This window comes from Panthera leo, chromosome B2 (genome assembly GCF_018350215.1).
Source record: "Panthera leo isolate Ple1 chromosome B2, P.leo_Ple1_pat1.1, whole genome shotgun sequence".
Taxonomy (NCBI): domain Eukaryota; kingdom Metazoa; phylum Chordata; class Mammalia; order Carnivora; family Felidae; genus Panthera; species Panthera leo.
In genome coordinates, this window is record NC_056683.1 from 8,161,535 (window position 1) to 8,184,772 (window position 23,238).

General features: G+C 44.9%; 1 protein-coding gene across 4 annotated transcripts in view; it reads right to left on the bottom strand.

Moving 5' to 3' along the window:
- Window positions 1-23,238, bottom strand: part of CDKAL1 (CDK5 regulatory subunit associated protein 1 like 1) — a 707,644-nt gene that overhangs the window by 68,424 nt on the left and 615,982 nt on the right. For all 4 annotated transcript variants that reach the window (XM_042937784.1, XM_042937785.1, XM_042937782.1 and 1 more), the window contains exons 14-15: window positions 17,720-17,803; window positions 14,646-14,810 (exon numbers count right to left, since the gene is read on the bottom strand). In XM_042937784.1, the coding sequence (XP_042793718.1) occupies window positions 14,646-14,810; window positions 17,720-17,803 (249 nt within the window). The remainder of the gene's footprint in view (window positions 1-14,645; window positions 14,811-17,719; window positions 17,804-23,238) is intronic.

Here is a 23,238-nt window from a genome sequence, read left to right on the forward strand (position 1 = left end):
ACTTGTTGGGATGAGCACTGGGTGTTGTATGGAAACCAATTTGACAATAAGTTATATTTAAAAAAAAAGACAAGAAATAACCCCCATTTCTACCTTTCACCCCTGATAACCTCTAATCTACTTTCCGCCTCCATAAATTTGCCTATTCTAGATCTTTCATATAAGTGGAATCATATAGCATTTCTCCTATTGTGCCTGGCTTTTTCACTTAGCATAGTTTTCAAGGTTTGTTCATTCACACAGTGGTATCGAAAATTCATTTCTTTTTATGGATGATCAAATTTCCATTATATGTATGTATCGCATTTTGTTTATCCATTCATTTGCTGATGGACACTGGGGCTCTTTCCACCTTTTGATTATTGTGGATAATGCTGCTACGAATATTGGTGTACAAGTATTGGCTTGAATGTCTGCTTTCCATTTTGGGGTACATATGCTAGGTCATATGGAATCCTTGATGGTTTTAAGCATAAGGAGACACAATCTAATTTATATAGAGGGTAGAAACAGGGAGACCAATTAGGCAGATTGTGTTTATTTTCAGATAAAATAGTACAACACAGAAGAGGAAATTCCCTCCTACAAGAATATCTAAAAGAAAACGATCTATAGCAAATAACACTATCCTGGACCGTAGATGTTCTGTAATTGCTCAGAGGAACTGACCTCATCTGAAGGGATAAGAGAAAAGAAATAGCCATTCAATGTCAATGAAAAAGGGGAACTTAAATCATGATCATGAAGTATTTTAGGCAACCGGACTTCACAAATGCTGTCGCTGGTGATATATGTGTCTGAAAAGACCAATGACCAAGTCTTCTTCTCATGGTACATACGTGATTTGGGCAAAACATAACCCATGCCCATGGAGCATCTTGATTAACTAGGCCCAGATAAATCTTCATGGACTATCACCAGGCCCCCAATTTCACACTGCATATCCATCGATCACTTTCTATGTGCTAGGTGGTGCTCAGTGCTTTCCATGCATTATCTCATCTGTCAAAATCACCCTACCAAGTAGACTCTGTTACCCCCAATTTATAAAAGAGGAAACACACCTAGGCAGGAGTAAGTGACCAGCCAAGGATCATGCAGTTAATAAGGAACAGAGCCAAGAGTCCAAATCCACACTGTATGACTCCAAAGCTCATGTGCATAAGAGATACTCGATCTTTCAAAATGGATGTCTGCAAGAAAGAAGCCCTGGGAGCCAGGAGCTTCTGGAAGGAAAGTGCTGATCATGATAAATTACATTTGCGATGGTTCTTTGCTCTTGTGGTCCTTTAGATTTCTCTGTTGAGTGGTGGCAAATCTCAAGGGCACCGCATCCTATTTTTATTGGTGGACTTCCTACCAGATAAGCGTTGACCTGACATATGGCTCGAATGTTTATATTTACCAGTGATTTTATAGAATTGCATTGAGGAGACACAGGGGCAGAAAATCTGTTTCTACAAAACCCTTTAAATTTACAACACCTCAAACTACATTAGAAAACAGAGATCTCCATGGCTCTATCATTTGAGGCACATCTCACAGTCAATATTCTGAATATGACGAGAGAAACAGGCTGTCAGTTTCATCATTAGAAAGTAAATGGGAAGAAAACTGAAATCTGTGGTTAGGAGCATGCCCAGCTCTAAAGTACTCATCCCTACACCTTCCATGGAAAGAACTTAAATTTGCAAGATGGTTATCAGTTTAAAACGGGGCTTTTGCAATCTGTTTATCGAGATGTCAGATGACTTCAAAGAACAGGCTGTGGGGCGTGAGTAGAATTTTTTTAGCCATTGAACTAAACTGGCTTAGTTGAGGTATCCTAAGTCGAAGTAACTGATTCCCAACTTCCCTGTCTTTGGTCGAGAAACTATCCATTCCAGCTTGCATGTCACTGAAAGCCAAGTTCATTCAACAAATACGTACTGAGCCCAGCTACGTGCCAGGCGCTGTGCTAGGGCCTGGGGCTGGTGGGTACACAGGACACACAGGGTGGCGTTTTTCCTCACATGGGTGACTTTTACTGTTATGCTCACGCTTAAAAAACTTTCCAACAGGTCATGGTAGAAACTTCTAGTATTCACCCATATCTTCTCCTTATTTATTCATAAGTGTGTATTTCTCAAACATTTATTTTTTTTAAGAGAGAAAGCATGCACGAGCGAGTGTGAGCAGGGGAGGGGCGGAGGGAGAGAGAGAGAATCCTAAGCATGTTCTGCATGGGGGCTCCGTCCCAGAACGCTGGGATCATGACAAGGCAAAATCAAGAATTGGACGCTCAACTGACTGGGCCACCCAGGTGTCCCTCCCAAACTCTTGAAGTAGGTGGGGCCATGTGAGTATTCTGGTCAGTAGATGTGAACAGAAACGCCATATGGGATTCCTGTGCTGAGGCAGGAAAAAGCTGGGCTCTCCAGCCATCCTCTGCTTGCAGGCAACCTGCGTCCCAGGACTGTGTGCTACAGACGATCCCTGATTGCGAACTGCCCCCTAAAAGGTACTAGATGTGTTGCAGGGTATTCAGGAAGGAGAACTTTGCTAGGTTAAGCCTGAGATCTCCGAGTTCATGTGTTACGGAAGCAAAGCCTAACCTCTCATGGGCTGGTTCCGTGGGCTGTATGTCTCACGTATTAGGGAGAAGTTCTATTCGACTTCAAACCCAGAGGTCTTACGCTTCACAGCGAATGTCACTTTCTGCTGCCTCCCAACTGCCCACAGCGGCTCACGGATGCCCAAACGAGGCCAGATTTGTTCCTGCGCCTTGTCACCTGACCGGTGTTCCTGTCACATGGAGAAAAACGTCCGTCTTCACTTGCCTGATGAGGTCCTCTCCGCCCCCCAAGTCCAGTTCCAATCCCACCACGTCCGCGAAACCCTCTGCAGTGCAAACTGTTCGAACAGCCTCCTCGCACGGCCAGGCCTCCACACGGAGCGTTCTGCCCTAGTCATGCAGATTCCAAGGAACCTCTCCCATCCTCCTCCGTCCCTAGGCTGCAAGCTTGGCGGGCTCCACGCTCAGGTGCCACGTGGCGAGACGCTGAGTGTGAGGTAAGCTTCACGGGGAAGCCGACGGGGCCTGGGTCCGCCCGCCTTCGGGTGCAGGGTGGGGCAGAGGGAACGCTTCTCACCGGCAGCTTCCATGTGGCTCTCGGTGTCGTTTCTGTCTTTCCAGCAGAACCTACTCGCCAGCCCTTCCAAGAGTCCTGGGAACTGTACCCCTCTGCAGAACCCTTCCTGTTTAAACTAGATGAACACTCTTCTGTTGTCTACAAAGAACGTGACCCCACCTCCCCTGATACCTCCAATCTTCAGAGGCTTCCTATCTTCCAATTTTTCTCATTTAGCACTTGATAGATTACACGCTTTGTTGAATATGCACGTATCCTCTCTTCGCAGCTAGACTTTCTCCTCCTTGAGGGCAAGAGACCACATCTCAGACTTCTGCACCCCAAGCAGGGCTTACTTACACAGTACTGGGTCTACTTTAGAAATTGACAGGATGATCACATAATTCATTATCCAAACCAGGACATTTTGGGGAGTGGAAAAAGGGGACTGTTATTAATCACATCAGGACAACAGGCATAAACCAAGATGGTCCCAGACAAACTGAGACACATGGTCATGCCTGGCACTGATAAGGGCCGACCAAGGAAAACGGGAAAGACATCTGAAGGGAGTGTAACGTAGTCAAAGTGAGAGCATGAGAGAGCAGTTCGGGACGCCTGAGTTCCAATCATCACAGGAGCTAAAACCCTCCTGGAGTCTCCCTCCCTCCCTGTCAGCAGGGACAGGAGGTGGGGCTTACGTGACCTTTCATGTTTGGGTGTGGCTGAAATACCCCCTTTGGTTTTCATAAGAAAGCTTTTTCCATTTGATGCTTTTATGACGAAGAATACCTTTTGTTCTAGATGAATTCATTGGGGACCTGGTAAAAATCATCCATAAAACTTTAACCCCGAGAGCAATGACATTGCACAGGCAGCCAGTACACCTACACGGGACCCTCTCCCTCACCCCAACCCTGGCCTACAAGGGGTCACACCAGAAGAGCAGCATTACCAGGACCCCCCGACTGGAACCCTCCTCGCCAGGGCCCCATTTGTTATTTCCCTGTCCGGTATCTAGTCCGGATCCTAGATGATATTACGGTCAGTTGATGTTGAAACACACCGTGAGAAGCCAGGCATCACCGGCGTGTTGTTAGGTGTGACCAGTCTCCTCTCGGGGGTACTAACCTTTCCTCTTGTCCTCAGCCCTTCCTTGCTCTGAGCGTCTGCCCGGATGCCTCCGACCTCAAGCTCGCCGTGCCTTCCCCTCCCTTCCACGGTGTGGACGGCGGGTCGGGAGGGCGGGCCAGTGCCTGCCCCTGTGGTGGCTCTTGGTCAGTGTGCACGGCAGCGTCCACGTGTGCTGGCCCCTGTGCCCTGGCCCGGGCTAGAAATACTACTGAGGTAATACGGGGAAAAAGCCTTGCCACCACGCACGTGGTAGAGGATCACCCAACGGGAGGAACTATTGTTATGAAGGCACAGCGGGCTCCCTGACGCATGCAGTTGCCCTCACCGAGCCCGTGTTCGAGCCTCAGGAGGAGCCACTCCACAGCAGCAAACGCGCGAGGCAAGTGGAATGCAAGCCAACTGCTGAGCCTCCTGTCTGAGGGTGGCACTCAAACAGGCCCACGGAAGGGACTGCAGACCTACCGAACACGCCCTGAACGGACGTAACCACACCGGCTCAGCTGGAATGTACTTCACACAGCTCAGCAGCATGGGATAAAATCTGCGTCTCTAGACCGTGAGACCCAAATACGTCCAGACGGGTCTGCAAAAGAAACTAGTTCGACGCACTGTGAAAGAAACGGACTGAATGTCCAACGTACTAGGGTTTTCATTGCGTGTGACGCCAATTTAACATACGGGCAGTTGAAGAATTCAATCTTATATAAAGTTTAAAAAGAAGGAAAAAAGGAAAAAAAAAAAAAAGAAACCAGAAAAACTGCTTGGGGTTGGGGCCAACATCTGAGGGGTGGAAGGGAAAATAGGAAGGGACACATCCTCATTTGCTTCTAACACGGTTAGCTGATCTGTTTGAAATTAGACCCACTTTCAACTGTTTTAACTTAATTATTAAGCCATTTCTTAACCTCATGAATGCAGTTTGCATGTGCTTTCAGATCTGGCCCTGAACTAATAGACCCTTTCACTTCAGTGGTTTTGGAAATGAATGTTAGATGGAGAGGAAAGCACTGTAAGAGTGCTTTTGTAAGGGTCAGAGCTCTGAAAATATAGCGTAGTTTGTACATAAAACTCAGGACACCTGAATATCCTGCTGGCCCTTTGTCGGGCACCGAAGGCCAACCACGCCACCCTTCTGCTTCCGTTCCGTGGGCAGTCGGCTGTGTTGGTGCTGAGCTATCTAACTGCTCAAGTGAATCCATCATTGGGATCAAAGTCCCAACAGATGAGAAACAGGTGGCAGCCAGGCACCCCGGGGGCAGCCTTCCCATCACTTGTGAGAAACAGAAGGGTAGGTTGTGCTCTCTGTTCTAGAATATTCTCCTTTATTTTTTTATTTATTTTTCGTAAAATCTATTGTCAAATTGGTTTCCATACAACACCCAGTGCTCATCCCAACAGGTGCCCTCCTCAATGCCCACTTTCCCCTCTCTCTCACCCCCCATCAACCCTCAGTTTGTTCTCAGTATTTAAGAGTCTCTTATGGTTTGCCTCCTTCCCTCTCTGCAACTTGAAGAGGCACAAAGAGAAAGAAATGTCTGTCGGGAGGAACAGCCAATGCTACACGATTTGCTGTTGAATCTCCTGTTGAGTTGTTATTCTTATTACGTGCAGAAGCCTCTGAATTTGTCCATTTCTATCCGTCATTTTGTAGGAAATCCACAGCTCAGGATTACAACTTCTGCGGTGACAGAAGGTCGTGCAATGTTTACCTTCATTGATTGCTTTATTGCTCGGCATGTGTCACAAATTAATAATGATAATACGAAGAGTAGCCAACCTTTACTGACCGTTAAACCATTTCTATGTAAATCCTATGACAGGTACTATCATCATCCCCGCTTACAGAGGAGACAGCGGAGGTGGGGAGTGGCAGAATAATATGCCCAAGGCCGTATTTCTTGTACATGGTAAAACAAGGATTCAACCCCAGGTAATCAGAATCCAGAATCAATATTCTTGTTTTTTTTATAAAAATTTTTTAACATTTATTTAAAGAGAGACACAGAGCGCGAGCAGGGGAGGGGCAGAGAGAGAGGAAGACACAGAATCCAAAGCAGGATCCAGGCTCCGAACTGTCAGCACAGAGCTGGACGCGGGACTCAAACCCACGAACTGCGAGATCATGACCTGACCGGAAGTCAGACGCTTAATGGACTGAGCCACCCAGGCACCCCCATAATCAATGTCCTTAACTGCTGTACAATAATGTAGAATGGAAGTAAAGTACATTTAAAAAAAAATTAAGAGGCAGGAAATCACTGATTTTTAAAACTACACTTAATCCCTTAATCAAATATTAATATACCTACTATGCACCAGGCACTCTGTCCACAGTATCTAATTTAATCCTCTGTGAACCAATTATGTTTACGGATGAAGAAAATGTGATTCAAGGAAGCTCTACCAGAGCAGAGGCACATGTAAACCCAGACTGAGCCCAAACATGACAGACTCCAAATCTCAAGCTCTTTTCACAAAGCCACCCTACCTCTTCTTTCTTTAAGGCAATCCTTTGCTACTAGGAATAAACTCGGAAAGAGAAAAACTTTGAAATAAAACTCACTGCTTAGAAGTTTAGAATTGGCAGAGAATTTTCTTCTTTTCTCTTTTCTCCCAGGCACAAAATGGCTCCGACTTCATAAGTGTCAATCTTAGTAATGGCAGGATTCAGGGCGCCTGGGTGGCTCAGTAGGTTAAACTTCCGACTTCAACTCAGGTCATGATCTCACAGTTTTTGAGTTCGAGCCCCGCTATGGGCTCTGTGCTGAAAACTCAGAGCCTGGAGACTACTTCAGATTCTGTGTATCCCTCTCTTTCTATCCCACGCCCTCCCCTGCTCATGCTCCGTCTCTCTCAAAAATAAATAAACATTAAAAAAAATTTTAAAAAAAGGTAGGACTCAAGTGATTTGCTAGAAAGAACACCAGAAGTGAAACTAGTTACCCTTGGTCAAGCGGTGGTAGTGTTGGTATTCTCCTGTCTTCCTAACATAGACTTATAACTTGAATACCATTTTTCACAGAACACAGAGAAGATGGTTAACGCTGACCTTTTTCTCCCTCTCTGGATCCAGTGTGAGCCTGCACTGGAATATGAAAACTACCGCCCAGAAGTGATCAGTAAGACTCACAACTCCAAAGGGAAGGTGGTACGAGCCTGGGCTTAAAGACCCAGGCCTGACCTCACGCCCATCAGAATGGCCACGACCCAAAAAACCCAGAAAATAACCAGTGTTGGTGAGGACGTGGAGAAGCAGAAACCCTTGTGCACTGTTCGTAGGAATGCAAAATGGTGCAGCTGTTGTGGAAAATACTAAAAACAGGACGACCGTATGATACAGTAGTTCCGCTTCTGGGTATATACTCAAAAGGTCTCAAAGAAGTATTCGGATAACCATATTCACACCCGTGTCATTATTCACAACAGCCAAAATGTGGAGGCAACCCCAGTGTTCGCTAACAGATAGGTAGATAAACGACATGTGGTGCAGACATATAATGGACTATTGTTCAGCCTTCGAAGGGAAGGAAATTCTGAGACATGGTTCATAGTGGATGAACCTTGAAAACACTACGCTAAGTAAAACAAGCCAGTCAGAAAATGACAAGTATAGTACGATTCCTCCTGTATAAGGTATGGCACCCAGAGTAGTCACATTTATCGAGACAGGAAACAGAACGGTGGTGGCTAAGGGCTGGGGCTAGTGGTGAATGAGGAGTTGCTTAATGGGAGTGGAGTTTCAGTTTTACTGGAAAAACAGTTACGGAGATTCGTGGCACATCGATGTGAATATACGGTACTTAACCCTTCTGAACTGTACCCTTGAAGGTGGTTAACATGGCAAGACTGATCACATGTGTGTCTTACAACAATTCAAAAACAAGAACACAGGCTTGAACGTTGGTAAGAACTGCACATAAGTCCTGGCTTGCCTCTCCCACCTTCTGAATTTGTGACTTCAGTTATTTATGGAGTTACTGATGCTCAGATTCCTTGTCTGTGGAATAGGAATCATCACAGTACCTTCCTCACAGGGTTATGAGTGAGTGCAGGTAAGCTATTTGGCCTAGGACTTGGTCCATAATAAGCACTCCACGAATGCTGGTTTTGAGTCATGGCAGTAGGCACGGAATATTTAGCCAATGGCAGAATGAGTATTAGGAGAGGAAAAATCCCTTGTTGCCTCTTAAGATGTCACATGAGGTGGCATTTGTTGCCTTGTGGGATCTAACGGGGCCCAGGGCTGGGCTCACAACTTTGAAAGCTCAGAAACTGTCCTGCACCTCCAGAAAAGACCACATGGACAGGACAAAGGAGACCAGTGTATAAAACTAGAATGCCAATTTATTAACAGCACACTTAAGAAGACTGAATAATCCTATTTTCTTCCTGTAGGCAGATTTGTATAGGAAGGCACATTATCAAAAATTGCCTGGTGAAATGTGGACTCCACAAAGGGAAGTAAATGAATCAAATTTATAATGGTACCAGGCTAAGGGAATTAGATGTGCTCATTTCCAAATAGGGATGGTCTTCAGGGTTTTTGAACTCCATCGGCCAAAGCACCCTCTCTTCTGGATGCAGTCTCATGGCCAGTGTTGGGCTTCTGGACTTTGTTGTGCTCGCATGGCTGACCATTCCTAACCTCTGACTGGCCTACTGTTTCTCTGGCTACCTTGATGCTTTGGGGTAATTCCGCCTATCTTTTCTTCGACCAAAAAGATGTTGGGTTTCATTTAGCTATTATTTAACTTAGGTACTAGAGCAATATAAACTCTCATGTATTCTGTTTAGAAGCCTAACAAAAATCATTAAAAACATTCATTGAATTTTTATACACTGCTAAGGCAGTAACTGTCAAGATACACTGTCAAGTGAAAAACAGAGAAAGTGTCTACAATTTAAGAAGGAGGTGACAAAAAATATGTGCATGTATTTGTTTATATCGTTAAAACAAAAAACCATGGGAAGAACAAACTGAAAACTGAAACAAACAAAATTCCTTAAATAGGTAAGAGAAGAAACAGGATGGAGAAGACAGAAGGTGAACTTCTCAGAACATACTTCTGTAGATTTGATTTTGTAAAGTAACTTACATAATTTTAAAACAAAATTAAGATTTTAAAATTCCAAAAAAAAAATGAAAGCAAAGTGGAACAAATGCTCCCCAAAGGAGTATCCATTTGTTGGGAAAGCTGTACAGAGAGGAACGATTTCGGCTGGCTTTAAAACCTCTATTGGCCAGGGTGCCTGGGTGGCTCAGTCAGTTACACATCTGACTTCGGCTCAGGTCATGATCTCACAGCTCGTGAGTTTGAGCCCTACATTGGGCTCTGTGCTGACAGCTCAGAGCCTGGAGCCTGCTTTGGATTCTGTCTCCCTTTCTCTCTGCCCCTCCCCACTTATGCTCTGTCTCTCTCTCTCTCTCTCTCTCTCTCTCAAAAATAAATAAACAAAAACAAGTTTTAAAACGACTATTGGCATGTACATCCCCCAAGGGATATACCCATGAACAAAACAGCTGCAAAACTAGGACCACCACCACCGCCACCACAACTAAACTCCGTATTCGGTAATCATGGTGTTGGTGATAGCATTGGTACAATTATTATTAGACAGTTATATGAGTATCACAGGATAAAGCAATGAGTACTTACGTTGGGTTATTGGGACCTGGTATTTTCAGTGTGGAAGAAAGAAGTTACAGATGTTTAAGGTGGGTGATGGGTATGTGAGATTATTATACTGTTCTCTCTACTTTTGTGTATGCTTGAAATTTTCTCTAATAAAAATTTTCCTTAAGAGAGTTAAAACAAAACAACTCATTGATCCTAATCTTCAGTGATGGCTCTCAAATAATTTTTCGTATTATCACATGGTCATGAATGTGGTACAAGTGACAGTGGGCCATGTTTACCCTCGGGTTTTCTTCAGGTGAAATGACTGAACAGCAAAGCAACTTTCTACGGAAACTTCAACGGTATAAAAAGATCATCACACTGAACAGGACATGCTACTACAAATTTAGCTTCCATGAGGGAGTGTGGCAAAAATAATCATGCTCTTCACATCTTAAAACGGTGCTTTTGCTCAAGGTTCCTATGCCTCCGGCCCCTTTCACTAAACACCTCCTCCCGACACGCATGCGACATGTGCATACTCCCGCCATCATGTTTACAACCCACTCCTGAGGAATTATCAATACGTAGATGAGATAGTCTTCTCCATCCATGGTGATGGTGTTCCACTCTACTGTCTGAAGTTGGAAGTGTGAAAATTTGGTACGATTACATTAAAATATTAAAACTGCTGTTATAAATAGCAAATACTCCTTCCCACTTGAGAGTTCTTTTCTTAGGAGAGTGGTTTTCAAACTTCAGCAGGCATCAGTATCACGCAGAGCTTATTAAGAAAACAGGTTACTGGGTCTTGCTCTCAGAGTTTCCAGTTCAGGTCTGGGTTGAAGCTTGAGAGTTTGCCTTCTTAACAAGTTCCCAGATTTGCGGATGCTGCAAATTTGGGGACCACACTTGAGAATTATTATCCGAGAACATCTCTGAAAGCATATGTGTCCCCTGCTTCCTCCTAAGAACAAAGCCCCCTAATACTTTCCATAAAAAAGTTCATGATCTCCCATTTCTTTGATTTATATTTATCCCTTTGAACTCCATGACGCCTTCCACTGTTTTAATTATTATATAGCCTTTTTATCTGAAATTATCCTTCAAATGATACTTACTCAGAAATGTTCTCTATTAGGCTACAGGTGGCAGTTTGCCCCCATGTTCCCCAAATAACAATCAGACTAATTTTGGCTCCTTCCTATCCCCTTTTTCTAATCTTCTCTTCCTCCAACCAAACTGAAAAGAAGACAGGAATAATCATAAAAAGATGTTACCATACGCTGTTTCCACTAGCATAAAATTTCTTAGAGGACAGCAACCCTTTGCCTTTATTATCGCTTTCCTTTTCCATCATGCTGTGAGCATTTACCTATTACTATCTGAAAGTAACAAGGCCTGATTTCTATTAATATTTATAGAATTCAAAGCCCTGCCACAGGGTAGGCATTCATTCAATCCATTTTTGTCAAATAGAATATTTCAATCACAGAATCTCAGAGACAACCGAGGTTCGGCGAACATTGAGTGATAATACAGAAGGTTACAAAAGCCTGTTACCGCCAACACCAGGAGGCTATAATCTGGATCTCACGATGCCCACCCAGTCTGTGTTTCTTCCCCCAGTCTGTGTACCTGTCACCAGTTTTATCAAAAGACGTCAACAGGGCCTAAAATGAGACAAAACAACTCTAAAGTAGCATAGGGCTAAGTACTTACAGGATTATCAAATTCTCAATTAGGGTAATGCATTTACTATGGACAATAATTTTTTAACACAGTGTTTTGCTTTAAATGCTCTGACCTTTCTGGATTTCTTTACAAAGTGTATGGCAGGGGGCATCCTTCCAGAAAGACTCAGGAAAGCCTACACAATGCAGAAACCCATTCGGATGGGATTGGTCCTCTGGATCTGAACAGATGATCCTAATATATAGAGACGCACCCCCCACGCTGACCTCCGTAAATGTGTCCTGCATGAGAACGGCTGGAACAATGAACAAACCCACGACTATTAGTACCAGGTCATCTTCAGAGTTTTGCTCTTTCTAGACGCAACTAGATTTCAGGGAAATGGGAAACAACCGTTTCGTAGCTGTGTGCTATGTTCCAGGAACAGGATCAGGTGGTTTACAGGCACTCCAGAACCTATTCCTTCCGATGGCCCTATGAGATAGACATTATGATTCCCATGCATTATGATTCCAAATTAAGCTTGGGAGTTGCATGGCTCGGGTAAACTGGCAAGTCCAGATGCAAAGTCAGGTCCGTCTGACCCCAAGGCCATGCTTCATCCACGCAGGTGAGCTGATGTTTTCATTCGAGAGTTCCAGCACCTTTACGAGCGCTCACAGAGCTCCAAGTGCCGGAAGCATGGTTTTCACCTCTACCAACTACTTCTAAATTCTACGAAAATGTAGGTTGTTCTCTTCCTGCCTAATGTATTTTGGTTTCTACCATCAGCAACAACATTTCTAACATCAGGACAAATTCATTAAAGAAGGCTTTCTGGACCCCGAGCCTGGCGTATCTTTAAAAGCTGACAAATAATGAAGTGTAAAGCTATGCTCGTTAATGTCCAGGAAGTCGCACACGGTAACGAGAGACTTGCCTGATTTCTTCTCGACGCAAGCATCCGAACTGATAATCCCAAACCCTTTGGTTTCATGCATACTCTAAGACTCCTCCTCGAAAGCCAGGAGGGCCAGCACATCCTAGCAAGGATCTCGGACAGCCCAGGGTGGAGGGAGGCTGGTGGTGGGAACAGATGTCAACACATGTTCTAGGCTGGAGGCAGGGAGGAAGGCAGAGGGGAAAAGGCTGCTCCCCCACTCCCCGGAATTTAAATGGGGCTGCCCTTTTAGCAAGAAACAGTATAGTTAAGGAACTAACAGAAGGGCACTGCTTTTCTTGGTTTACGATAATGTTTCCGAACACTGTCCTTTTCCACGGACACACGTTGACGGGATTACGTCCGGCAGGGTCTTTGAGATAATAGTTTGCCCCCTACTGCCATGTGCTGTGAAGTCCTTTGCATTGTGGCAATTTATTTTCTTTTAATTTTGATTTATTTTTATTTTATCATTCAGAGAGAGAGAACGTGAATGGGGGAGGGGGGAGAGACAGACAGAGACAGGGAGAGAATCCCAAGCAGACTCTGTGCTCGGTGCACAGCCTGACGTGGGGCTCCATCCTGTGACTCTGGGATCGTGACCTGAGCCAAAATCAGGAGTGGGATGCTCAACCGACTGAGCCACCCAGGTGCCCCTCACTGTGGCAATTTTAAAGTCAACCTTGTAATACACGCTCTGTAGAAAAGCAAACAACAACTACCACAGACCAACTTCCTTTAAAAATTTCTGAAGTATTGGGGCACCTGGGTGGCTCAGTCAGTTAAGCATCCGACTTCGGCTCAGGTCGTGCATGGTTGGTGAGTTCGAGCCCCGCGTGGGGCTCTGTGCTGACAGCTCAGAGCCTAGAGCCCAGAGCCTGGAGCCTGCTTTGGATTCTGTGTCTTCCTCTCTCTCCCTGCCCCTCCCCCACTCACTCTCTGTCTCTCTGTCAACAATAAACAAACATCAAAATTTTTTTTTTTTTAATTTCTAAAGTATTAGCTAACACATCAACAGCCGACTCTCTAGCAGTAAAATTTAAATTCTGGATTCTACTGTTCCTTCCGGGTCATCCATCCCAAACCCCAAGGATTTTTTTTTTTCTTTTTTTTTAACAACAGCAAACATTCATGGTTGTGCTTATCCAGTATTAGAGTTCACTCCTTGTTGAGGACGACACACAGTTGGTGGGGCCGTGACAGAGGCTGGTGTGCGTCATTCCATTATCAGTCAGATAGATGGCTGCGCACAGACATTTGTCAGGCTCGTGAGAGGTGTCACTCATGTTTGGACACCAGAGTCCATCACCACGTTAAGTGAGAACGGAGATAAGAGGGCCCTCTTTGTCACTACTCTCAAAGTCTAATTAACATGCCATTGTGACTTATTTTCAGGGGAAAGATAATACGCGTACTTAAACAATTGTGGAATTGTACGGTCAGATAAATATCACTTCTCCCTTTTTCCGCATGTGAAGTCATGGCTGCGTATTTTTTCTGGAGTGCTTAACAATTGTGTTGGAGAAAGGACATCAAATGATGCTTGGAAATGTGACACACATTTTCATTTCACACTCCATCAGCTTTTACAACTGTAGCTCAATGAAATGTAAGAGAGAGGTTGGCAAACAGCCATATTTACACCAAGGTATAAAACAGGGGTCAGGTTACTTTTTTATAGAAAGAAAAAAAATTGTCTAATTTTCACTCCACGTGACCCAAGCAGATATTCAACGGACGCCCTACAGAAAGGTCCCTAACCGCACACACCGGATGGACACAGTTTGGTGCCTGTTCAACTGCGGCTTTTGACTGCGATAAACAGCTTTGTAAAGCATGAAAATGTCCCTTTCCTCACCCCCTTCCACTCGGGATCTGCTGACACCGAAATATACCAGTCAGATGGTCCTCAGTGTTCCATCTTCCACCTGAAAATACTGCCTCCTGCCCTCCGCCTCTGGCCCGGAAGCAGAAACAGCTATTCGTCTCCAGGCATCGGCAAAAATGCATCTTCCTAATTCAGATTTCAATCTGTCAGAAAGGATTAAAGCCTCGTGCGTGCATAAAAAGGGAACTCCAAATGATAAGGGAAACGTGGGCTGGAGACACGGTGCTTCTACAGCTGCTGTTTTGCCAGCAGGGTAGAGAGGAAAGCGTCTTTTTACTCACCTCTGGCAAACCCGAGACTTCTCCCTTCGCTAATGGTTTGCTGATGGATGGTGTGTATACTCTGGCGTCTGATACCGGCTGCCCTTTCATAAAATGTTTTCCTGATTCATAAATGTCCACTTCGATCATCTTCCCCATGAATGTGGGGTCCTTTGGCACTAAAACCTTGAAAAAAAGTTCAGAAGGCTTAATTTTTTTTTTTTTAAGTGAACATCGAATCTTAGAACCGCTTCGGATCTATAGAATCCCTGCCCAGAAGGCAGAGGCTGTCTGTACACCTCGCCCCCAGTTTTCCTAGCGTGAGCGTCCTATCATTAGTAAGATATATAATTAGCAAGCCAATACTGATGTGCCACTGTTAACTGAAGCCCACACTGTATTATTCAGATTTTGTCCCCTAAGATCCTTTATTTCCCGCTCTGAGATCCTGTCCCAAGTAGGCTCCATCTTGCAGCTGCTCAAGGACCTGCAGATCTCCGGCGAGGAAGGCATTTCTGGAAGGAGCTTCCTGCCGGGCGGCAGACAATGCTCTCTCATTGCGGGACGCCTGCTGTCCTGAGGCATGTGGTAGGCAGGCCCGGGAAATCCCCCAGCAATCAGCCAGTCACTTTTGGACAGGCCTTTGATATTCTGCTCTTGGCTGTCCCAGGCAATGAAGAAAACGGAGACAACACTGATGAAAGCCTTATACTTTTAATACCTGCCAAGGCAGCTGTCAGAAGAATGGCTTGAGTAGACGCTTCAAATCAAAGGCCTGCACGTTTATGTGGATGTGAGCGTGTGCGAGCGCGTGGGCGTGTGCTTTGGTTGGGGGCGGGGGAGGCAGGGCAAGAACGTGTACAAGCGGCCTTCTTAATATCCCAAACGCTGGTGTTTGCAGCTGGATGACTCCTGGAACTAAGGGTTCCTGTTCCCTGCCTTCCCTCTGTTATCAAATGCATCCAGGTTCCACCTGCATCCAGGATCCCCTGCTCGAGTTGACGGGAAACTGTCAGCCGGCCGGTCGAAGGTGTCTGATGGAGAGTACTTGTTTACCTCGACAGATGCCTCGCTCCTTTGGGGACCTGTCGCCGGTTTGCACGCAGTGTGTTTCCCTCACGCTTCTACTTCAGAGCCACAGCTGCGTGCCAGTCTTTTTAAGGTGGGATCCAAAATAAATAGACTAAATTCTAATCCAGCAATCCTTTGATATCTAGATACGATCTCCCCTGCTGGAACGCATCTCACTTGGAAAAAGAATGCCTGTGAAATCTTTGATACGCTTCCTTGTGGACATCAGCAAGTCACAGAGGCGCTGGCGGTCCCCAACCAATTTCTCTGGGATCTCGGTCTTTCCGGGTTTGATTCTTTCATGACCACTGAGCATGCGGCTTCATCCGACGGTAGGAGAAAGGTCACCTGGGCGGTGAATGACTCACGGCAAGCCCAGGAACTACAAGGCTTCAGTATCAGAATATGAAAGCCCTTTTACATCGGTTTTCATAAAACAAGGAAATCTCTGGAGTAAACCGTCTCTGAGAGATGTGGTGCTATTCCGGGGGAAAAATAACTCTCCTTGATCTGCTGCCTTGATCTGAATGAAGGGCTCAGTGTTTTTTTTTTTTTTTCCCCTCCAGTTTTAATAATTGGAAAAAGCCCGACTGCTTTAAATTGGAGGAAACAGCTAATGAGGCATGCCATTGCCTTTAAAATGAAGGGGAAAAAAGTTCCCCGCTGAGGCAAAAACCCAGATGGCAGAGAAAAGAGAGGGAAGAGGCGACCAAAAATACAATCGAGTTCCTCCCCGGGGCTGAGCAGGTTGGCCTGAATAGGAAAATGGCTCTCTGGAGGCAACTAATGAGATGGAAAACGGGGAAGGAGTGCGGGGGACACCTCCTTGCTGTCGTTTCTGCCGGGCCTGGGACAGAACAGGACGGGTTTCCCGTGGGCCTTGACAGGAGCCTCCCAAGTCTCCGGGGGCTGCGGGGCCCCGGGTGGGGTTATTCCATGTGGAGCACGGGTGCGGTGGGGGAGGGGAGTAGGGGAAGGTCAGGGAGGGGGGCGCTCCAGCTACTGCCGCTCTGCTGTCCACCACGGGCAGCCAGCCTCCCCGGCCTCCCTCTCCCGGACTTGCCCACAGCGGCCTTGAGGGGCTTCCCGAGCTCTGATTTCAGCCATGAGCCACAGAAAAGAAAATTCACTCTTCATCTGATGAGAAAGGAACAAAAAAAGTAGGAAAACCCATCTGATATTAAGACAAGTGAACACAATCCAGGAGGGACCCTCGAAATCCCTAGGCCCGTGGGACAGTGTCCCATGTAGGAGGGGAGACACCATGTCTTTTTGGGCCCTTCCCAGGACCACCGGGGGAAGCAGAGTCCCAAGTGCTGAAACAGGAGCCTGGCTGGCTCCGGGGGCGGCAAGGTAGGCCAGCTCATTGTGGGGGGGGGGGGGGCGGGCAGCCCGTGAGTGGGGGGCCCTTCGAGCTGGCCCTCGAAGACGACTCTCAAAGTGAAGCTGTTTTGATCCCCATACTGGTCTCCAGAGTCAGTCACACTGTTTGAGTTGAAACCACGGAACAGACTCTTTTCCCTTTGCCCAGCATTCTTATCAAGGTGGAAATTAAAAAAAAAAAAAAAAATACTAAAACTAAACACAACTCAAAAAACAACCAGGCGACCGACCCCCTGAGTGAGCGCTGGGACAGTGAGAGGAAATCCCGGCCCTTCCAGGCTGATGTCGCCCGTGCAGACATCCTTCCTGTTCTCTGGGCAGGACTTTCCCCTGTGCCCTGCCAGGCTGCGGAATTCTGGCAGGGGGAGCTGCCTCCTGAGCTCCCACAGCCTACAGCTGGTCCCGTCTAAGAGTAATGAGGACTAAAACACAGCTACTCCTTTGTGGAGGTTGTTTTGGAGACCGAGCCACCGAGATAGCCCCCGTTAGTCTAGCTAGCTGGAGGCTGTAAAACAGCCTTGCGGTGACAAGATTCTACCACCTTCCATCCCTTTGAAGTTCCTTTTGCTTGAAGTGGTTTACTTCACAACCTTCTCACTCTGGAGAAAGCGTTGAGAACTTAACGCAGAAGTGTCTCTCACCTGCTCATAGAATCGATTGTGTGCGACATAGAACTTGGAATCAAAAGATTCTTCTGTCACTAACACTTGTTGTCTTTCACCAATCTGTGGAGACAAGGGGAGAAAAAAAGGCATGGTAAAGACAGAAACCTGAGAATCCCAAAGAAAACTGCCCGCCCAAAGAGTTCTGGATCAGTAGGCAGTGTCCTCTTGGACTGAAAGCAGACTCCGGATTGCTACTCACTGAACAGCTAATACAGGAAGCATTGATTCACCTTTCCTGAAAGACATTATTAAGTATGCGCTAATACAAAATGAGCATAGCATGAAATCTTATTTCCTTACCTAACTAAGAAACAAAACTCAGCTTCCTCTTTCCACGTAAGAGGAAGTTAATTAAGGCGTCTAAGACACACAAAAGTCTCATAAGTATCACTTTGTCTCTTGAAGCAAAGTTGCAAAACAAGCCAGGACAAGCTGCTTCTAATCCAAATTCATGAAAATATTTTCGCAATGGTAAAGAGTAGTAATAAACATTAATTTGAGTTATGACGGATGTCACACTGAAGAAAATGCCTCAAAAACTAGTCATTAAGTCCTTGCATCTAAACATGTCACGCAATGCATATGATTCTGAAATTACCGATTAAATTCGTATAGCTATTTACTTATTATATACATTTTTCTCTCTCCTAAGAAACTGTTTCTTCTTTGTTGAAGCCATGACCTTATGCTCACTGGTTTGTTTGTTTTTTAAGAAAGACAGAAAAAATATGGGACTGTTAATTCTCTACAGGATCAATCTACATTTATGATCTAAGTGTGTATCTTTAATAACCAAGAAGTTAAATCAACCAAAACATCAGTTAAAGAAATGTGACTAGTCTACAAACTTCTACCAATTCCAAGTTTATTCCACTGCTAAATGCAACATTTAAAGTATCAATTCTTTTTTTTTTTTTTCATAAGGTTGTCAAAACGTCTGATGTAGTAAACTAGCTGGATTGAATGACTGTGCCCCAAATTATTTTTGCCTTTGCTATTTGATAAAGACAACCCTCCATTATTAAAGCACATGGACAAGAAGATTTTTAAAAAGCAGTCCCTATTCTCAGATATAAGGACTTGTCACCAAGTTCAGGCAGTTAGCATTTAGGAAACGTAAACACAGCTGCACTCAACAGACCACCTAATAATTAGAAACAAAACAAAACACCAAACACCCCTCTCCGACACACAATGCCAATGCCTAAACACACTGCAATTTACTATCTTTTTTACCACCTCATTCAAAATGTAGCCCCCTTAGCCAAAGGTCGTAAGGTCTTGAGGATGATCCTTATCAAACACTTATTTCACTCCCTGAAAACGAATGGGAAGTTGCTGCAACATTAATCTCTTTTAAAAATCAAGTCACAACAAAAGAAAGTCTCCCCAACTGCGACTTTGAATGGGAATGGCTCTGTTTATTTAAAAAGACGGATGGATATTGGGTTTCACTGAAGTATATTCTTCTGGAAGAAAACTTAGAATGTTTATACACAGTTCACAGTGTGAGTTGCTTATAACTTAAGCTAAGTATCTGTCAATGGTTCTTAAGGAAATCTGCAATTACACTTGATCTCACATTAAGTTTTTGGGAAATTAACAACAATATGAGACTGCAGAGTCACTGAAAACGTAGGCTGCTTCTTTCCTCTTGTTTGTATGAATGTGGACGGCTGTAGTCATCATCTCTGGGCTGTTCTATTTTACCTGGAGGTACTAACAATGATAGCAATACATACACAGAGCTTGAAAGGCTTGCTATGTTTGTACAGTAGAGGGAAAGGCTTTCGATCATCCATCAGAGAACTCTTTGTAGGTGAGTATTTAACTATCATTCGCCAAAGGGATGCAGGAAAACAGCTACGTGCAGTGATTTACGGCGGCAAACATCTCTGCCTTGTGTCCCCCCGGCCACAGATTTTGTCTCACTGGTGAGGCTCCTAAAGTTCCTCAGAAGATACTTAGCAAAAAATGAGCCTAAGAAACTAGGACTTTTATCAAAAGCTGCTGCAATTTATCCCAACCCCCTGAAAAAACCAACAAAAACAAGAATAAATGCTCTCATACATAAAGAAGATATACAGAATACAGATACACAGAATGAAGGTGCAATGAAGTGAATATCAAATATAACCTTTAAGAGAAGTGACTATTTGAAGGAACCTTAAAAACACCAATGACGCCAAGGAAGGAGGGAAGTTCAGGCGGGACCCCCTCGAAGAGGCAATTTTGCCTTGGTGACAATAAGGGAACTTATGGACCAAGGGTTTGCTTATAAGGCTCAAATCTTTCTCTAAATGAGCTACCTTGCCCTCTGCTTTCCAACTGTTTTCTCCCCAACCTCATAAGATAACCCAGCATGGTTAAGGACCCATATATAACAAACAAGATTTAGGGTAATTGTCCTGATTTGCCTTAAGAATGTCTCTGCCAACCAGCAAGGTTGTCCCGGTCTGGGGCAGAAGTTGGGGGGTCGGTGGGGGGGAGGGCAGGGAAGCAGGGAATCTGGAGAAAAAGGGCAAAGCTACAGATATCCTCAGGCCATGAGGACAGCCACGGCCCAGCTATGTATTGTGCTAAAGGCAGAGAGAATCCACTGGAAGGGATTCGTGTGTTTTACCGACGGAGAATGATGGAGAATACACTGTGTCTCATCCGAAATTCTGCGACGTCTACGTTCACCCGACATTCTGATATTCTCCTCTGGCTACCTCACCATCATTGACAGGAATGCAAGATTACAGCACTGGCTTAAGACAAGTCTTCTGCAGAAGAACTTAACACAAAGATGGTTTGTGCTATTCAAGAAACGATCAAACTCCCCAGAATATGTAAGAGGTTAAAGTAAATGTTTGCACAAAGATCGTGACCAGGAGCGCAAATTAAGATGCCAGTGGAATTGTGAGCCCCAAGCATGGTTCCGAGGCAGCTTCCAGATGGGGGGGAACATTCAAGGACAGGAGGGAAGGGGGCACTTGGAAGTGTGGGGAGAAGCAGGGGTGCAGAGTTCTAGCAGAACTTAGGAGAGAGCATCTCAGGGAGGGTTATTCAAAACACTAGCTGCCACATGTTTGACAGGATCACATGTAGATGCTGGGGCGGGGGGTGGGGGGAGACACGGGGTCTGAGCAGATTATTTTTTTAAGATAAAAGAGATGTGACTACGTTTTGGGTTTTCACATTCCTTGTCACAAAATAGAGGGGTGGGTGAAACTGGGTGCAGGTGGGTAGAGGAGAGTCAGGCTGATGAGGAAGTGGGTCATAACACGTAAAGGACCTTTCAGTTCCAAAGTTCTAGGTCACTCTTCATGGTAGATGGGCAGGCTAGGGCCTGGTGAGCCCGAGAGCTTTCCGATGGAGGAAACACGAACTCTACACCCAGGCTTGCTTTCCTTAAAGTAAATATACGCTTATGGCCCTCTGCAAATTTACAGCTACTTTCTTGCTGCACTTAAAGTAATGTGATCTCTAATGCACACCAAAGAAATAGTTACAAAGTCTCTCAATAAGCTGTCTAGTGACATGAGTCTAAAGAAGCCGGTCAAAATCTTCCCAGCAAAGCCCTTGTTTTATAATCCTAACAAAGACAACGCTTTTGCCTCGGATTGTCTTTATAGGTATATAATCTATACAGTTGAGTAACTAAAATGTGCATTTAATTTCTTCAACATTTTTTTAAAATTATTTTTTAAAGCTTATTTCTTTTTAGAGAGAGAGAGAGAGAACAGAGAGAGAGTGAGCACATGGGCAGGGGAGGGACAGAGAGAGGAAAGAGACAGAGACTCCCAAGCAGGCTCACATTCTCAGTGCAGAGGCTGACATGGGTGGGGCCCGATCTTATGAACCGTGAGATCAGGACCTGAGCCGAGATCAAGAGTTGGACACTCAACTGACTTAGCCACCCAGGTGCCCCTAATTTCTTCAACATTTGAGAATCTAGGAACTTGGGCTGGGAAGTTAAGGATTTCTATGGGAAACTCAGATTCCTTTTACCAAGTCTGACCTTGATGACATTGGTACAAGGGGCTGTCATCAGTCCTGGCACCTGCTCTCCCAAGTGGGCCCACTTTGTCTTGTATTCATCAAATGTCCGCATAGAAAGCTGTTTTCCTAGGGTGTGCAGAACTTGGTCCATTGTAACCTAACTTTAGAACGATGTTTTATGAAAAATGAATTATAAGAACAGTCTCGTAAAACCATTCTTCTTCCATTTCACAGACCGTGTCACCAAAGCGAGGGATGGGTATAGAACAAGGACTCACAAGACCCTGCATTCCTGGCCATCTCCCAGAGCCGATGTGAAGGAACGCGCGAGAGGCACAATTCTCCAGGCCTTGTTGAAAGGCCGGTAGAAAGGTTCTCCGAGTTATTTGTTTATTTATTTACCCACAGAGGCAGAGGTTCCCTAAATAGACCAGGAAGGTAAGAACCGGGCGCAGGTCTGACAATCTCAGATTCCACAGAAAGAGCCGGCAAGATGTGGTGATTTGGTCAGTGGCACGGACAGAGAGCAGAAAAGGAAGTCTTGGAACCGGAAGGCCATGCTACCTGGTGCCTCCTACTTAAGTGCTAGCTGGACAAAGGGGACGGCGTCAAAGATCTCATTCCGCTCTGCGTGACTTGCCCCTGGGTAGAGAAACATCTGTGACAAACAAAAAGCAGGGTTTTAAAATTCAATTTTTGGGTAGAATTTTTAGTACGTTACATCATCAGCTAGCTGTGTTATTTGTGTCACATCTATGTTTAAACTTTCCTAAGTGCCTGAAGTTGTGAGAAACATCAGTTCTAACCATATGCCCAGATGACACACGTGAAACACGTGCTTGCATTGAAGAGCAGTGGTTTCCAACAGAATTTGGTTGCTGAGTGAATGCTCATTCAAGTCTGCTCTATTTCTCCATTCGTCCTTGGAAAGTTCCTACGGGGCTTTAAATCCTCCAGGATTTAGAGAGAGAGACTGAACAGAATCACTTGAAGGCAGGCAAGCAACACAACATTAAACAAAGACATTAGACTATGTGGACTTTTCCCTGCAACTCAGGACAAGTGTTACTTATGAAGGATTCCCTGCACTTGAAGAAGTAAAAGGTTTCTTTGAAACTCCTGTATATGACTTTAAGTGTAAACTATATGTAAAGTTTATTTCTTTTTATTAGTCCTCCCCCCCCCACCCCTCATTTCTATTTCACTTTATACAGAGAACCTGAGAGAAGGTTTGGAAAAGAAATTCCAATTCCAGTCTCTAACCTAACTGGAGGGTCAGGTTAGAGAGACCTCAATATTTCAGTGTAACTGCTCAGGGTCCAAAAAGCATTCACAAAGAACAAATATGTATTTGAGGACCACTGTAAAAGAAGTACTTATTTCCTGAAACAGTTAATAGGAAGGTAAAGAAATTATTTTGTTTCCTCCGAAAAGTTTCCAGAAATTAATTTTTCTGTCCAGTTGCCTTAGGGGGAAAAAGGAGATTAGAACACATCTATCAAAAGCTC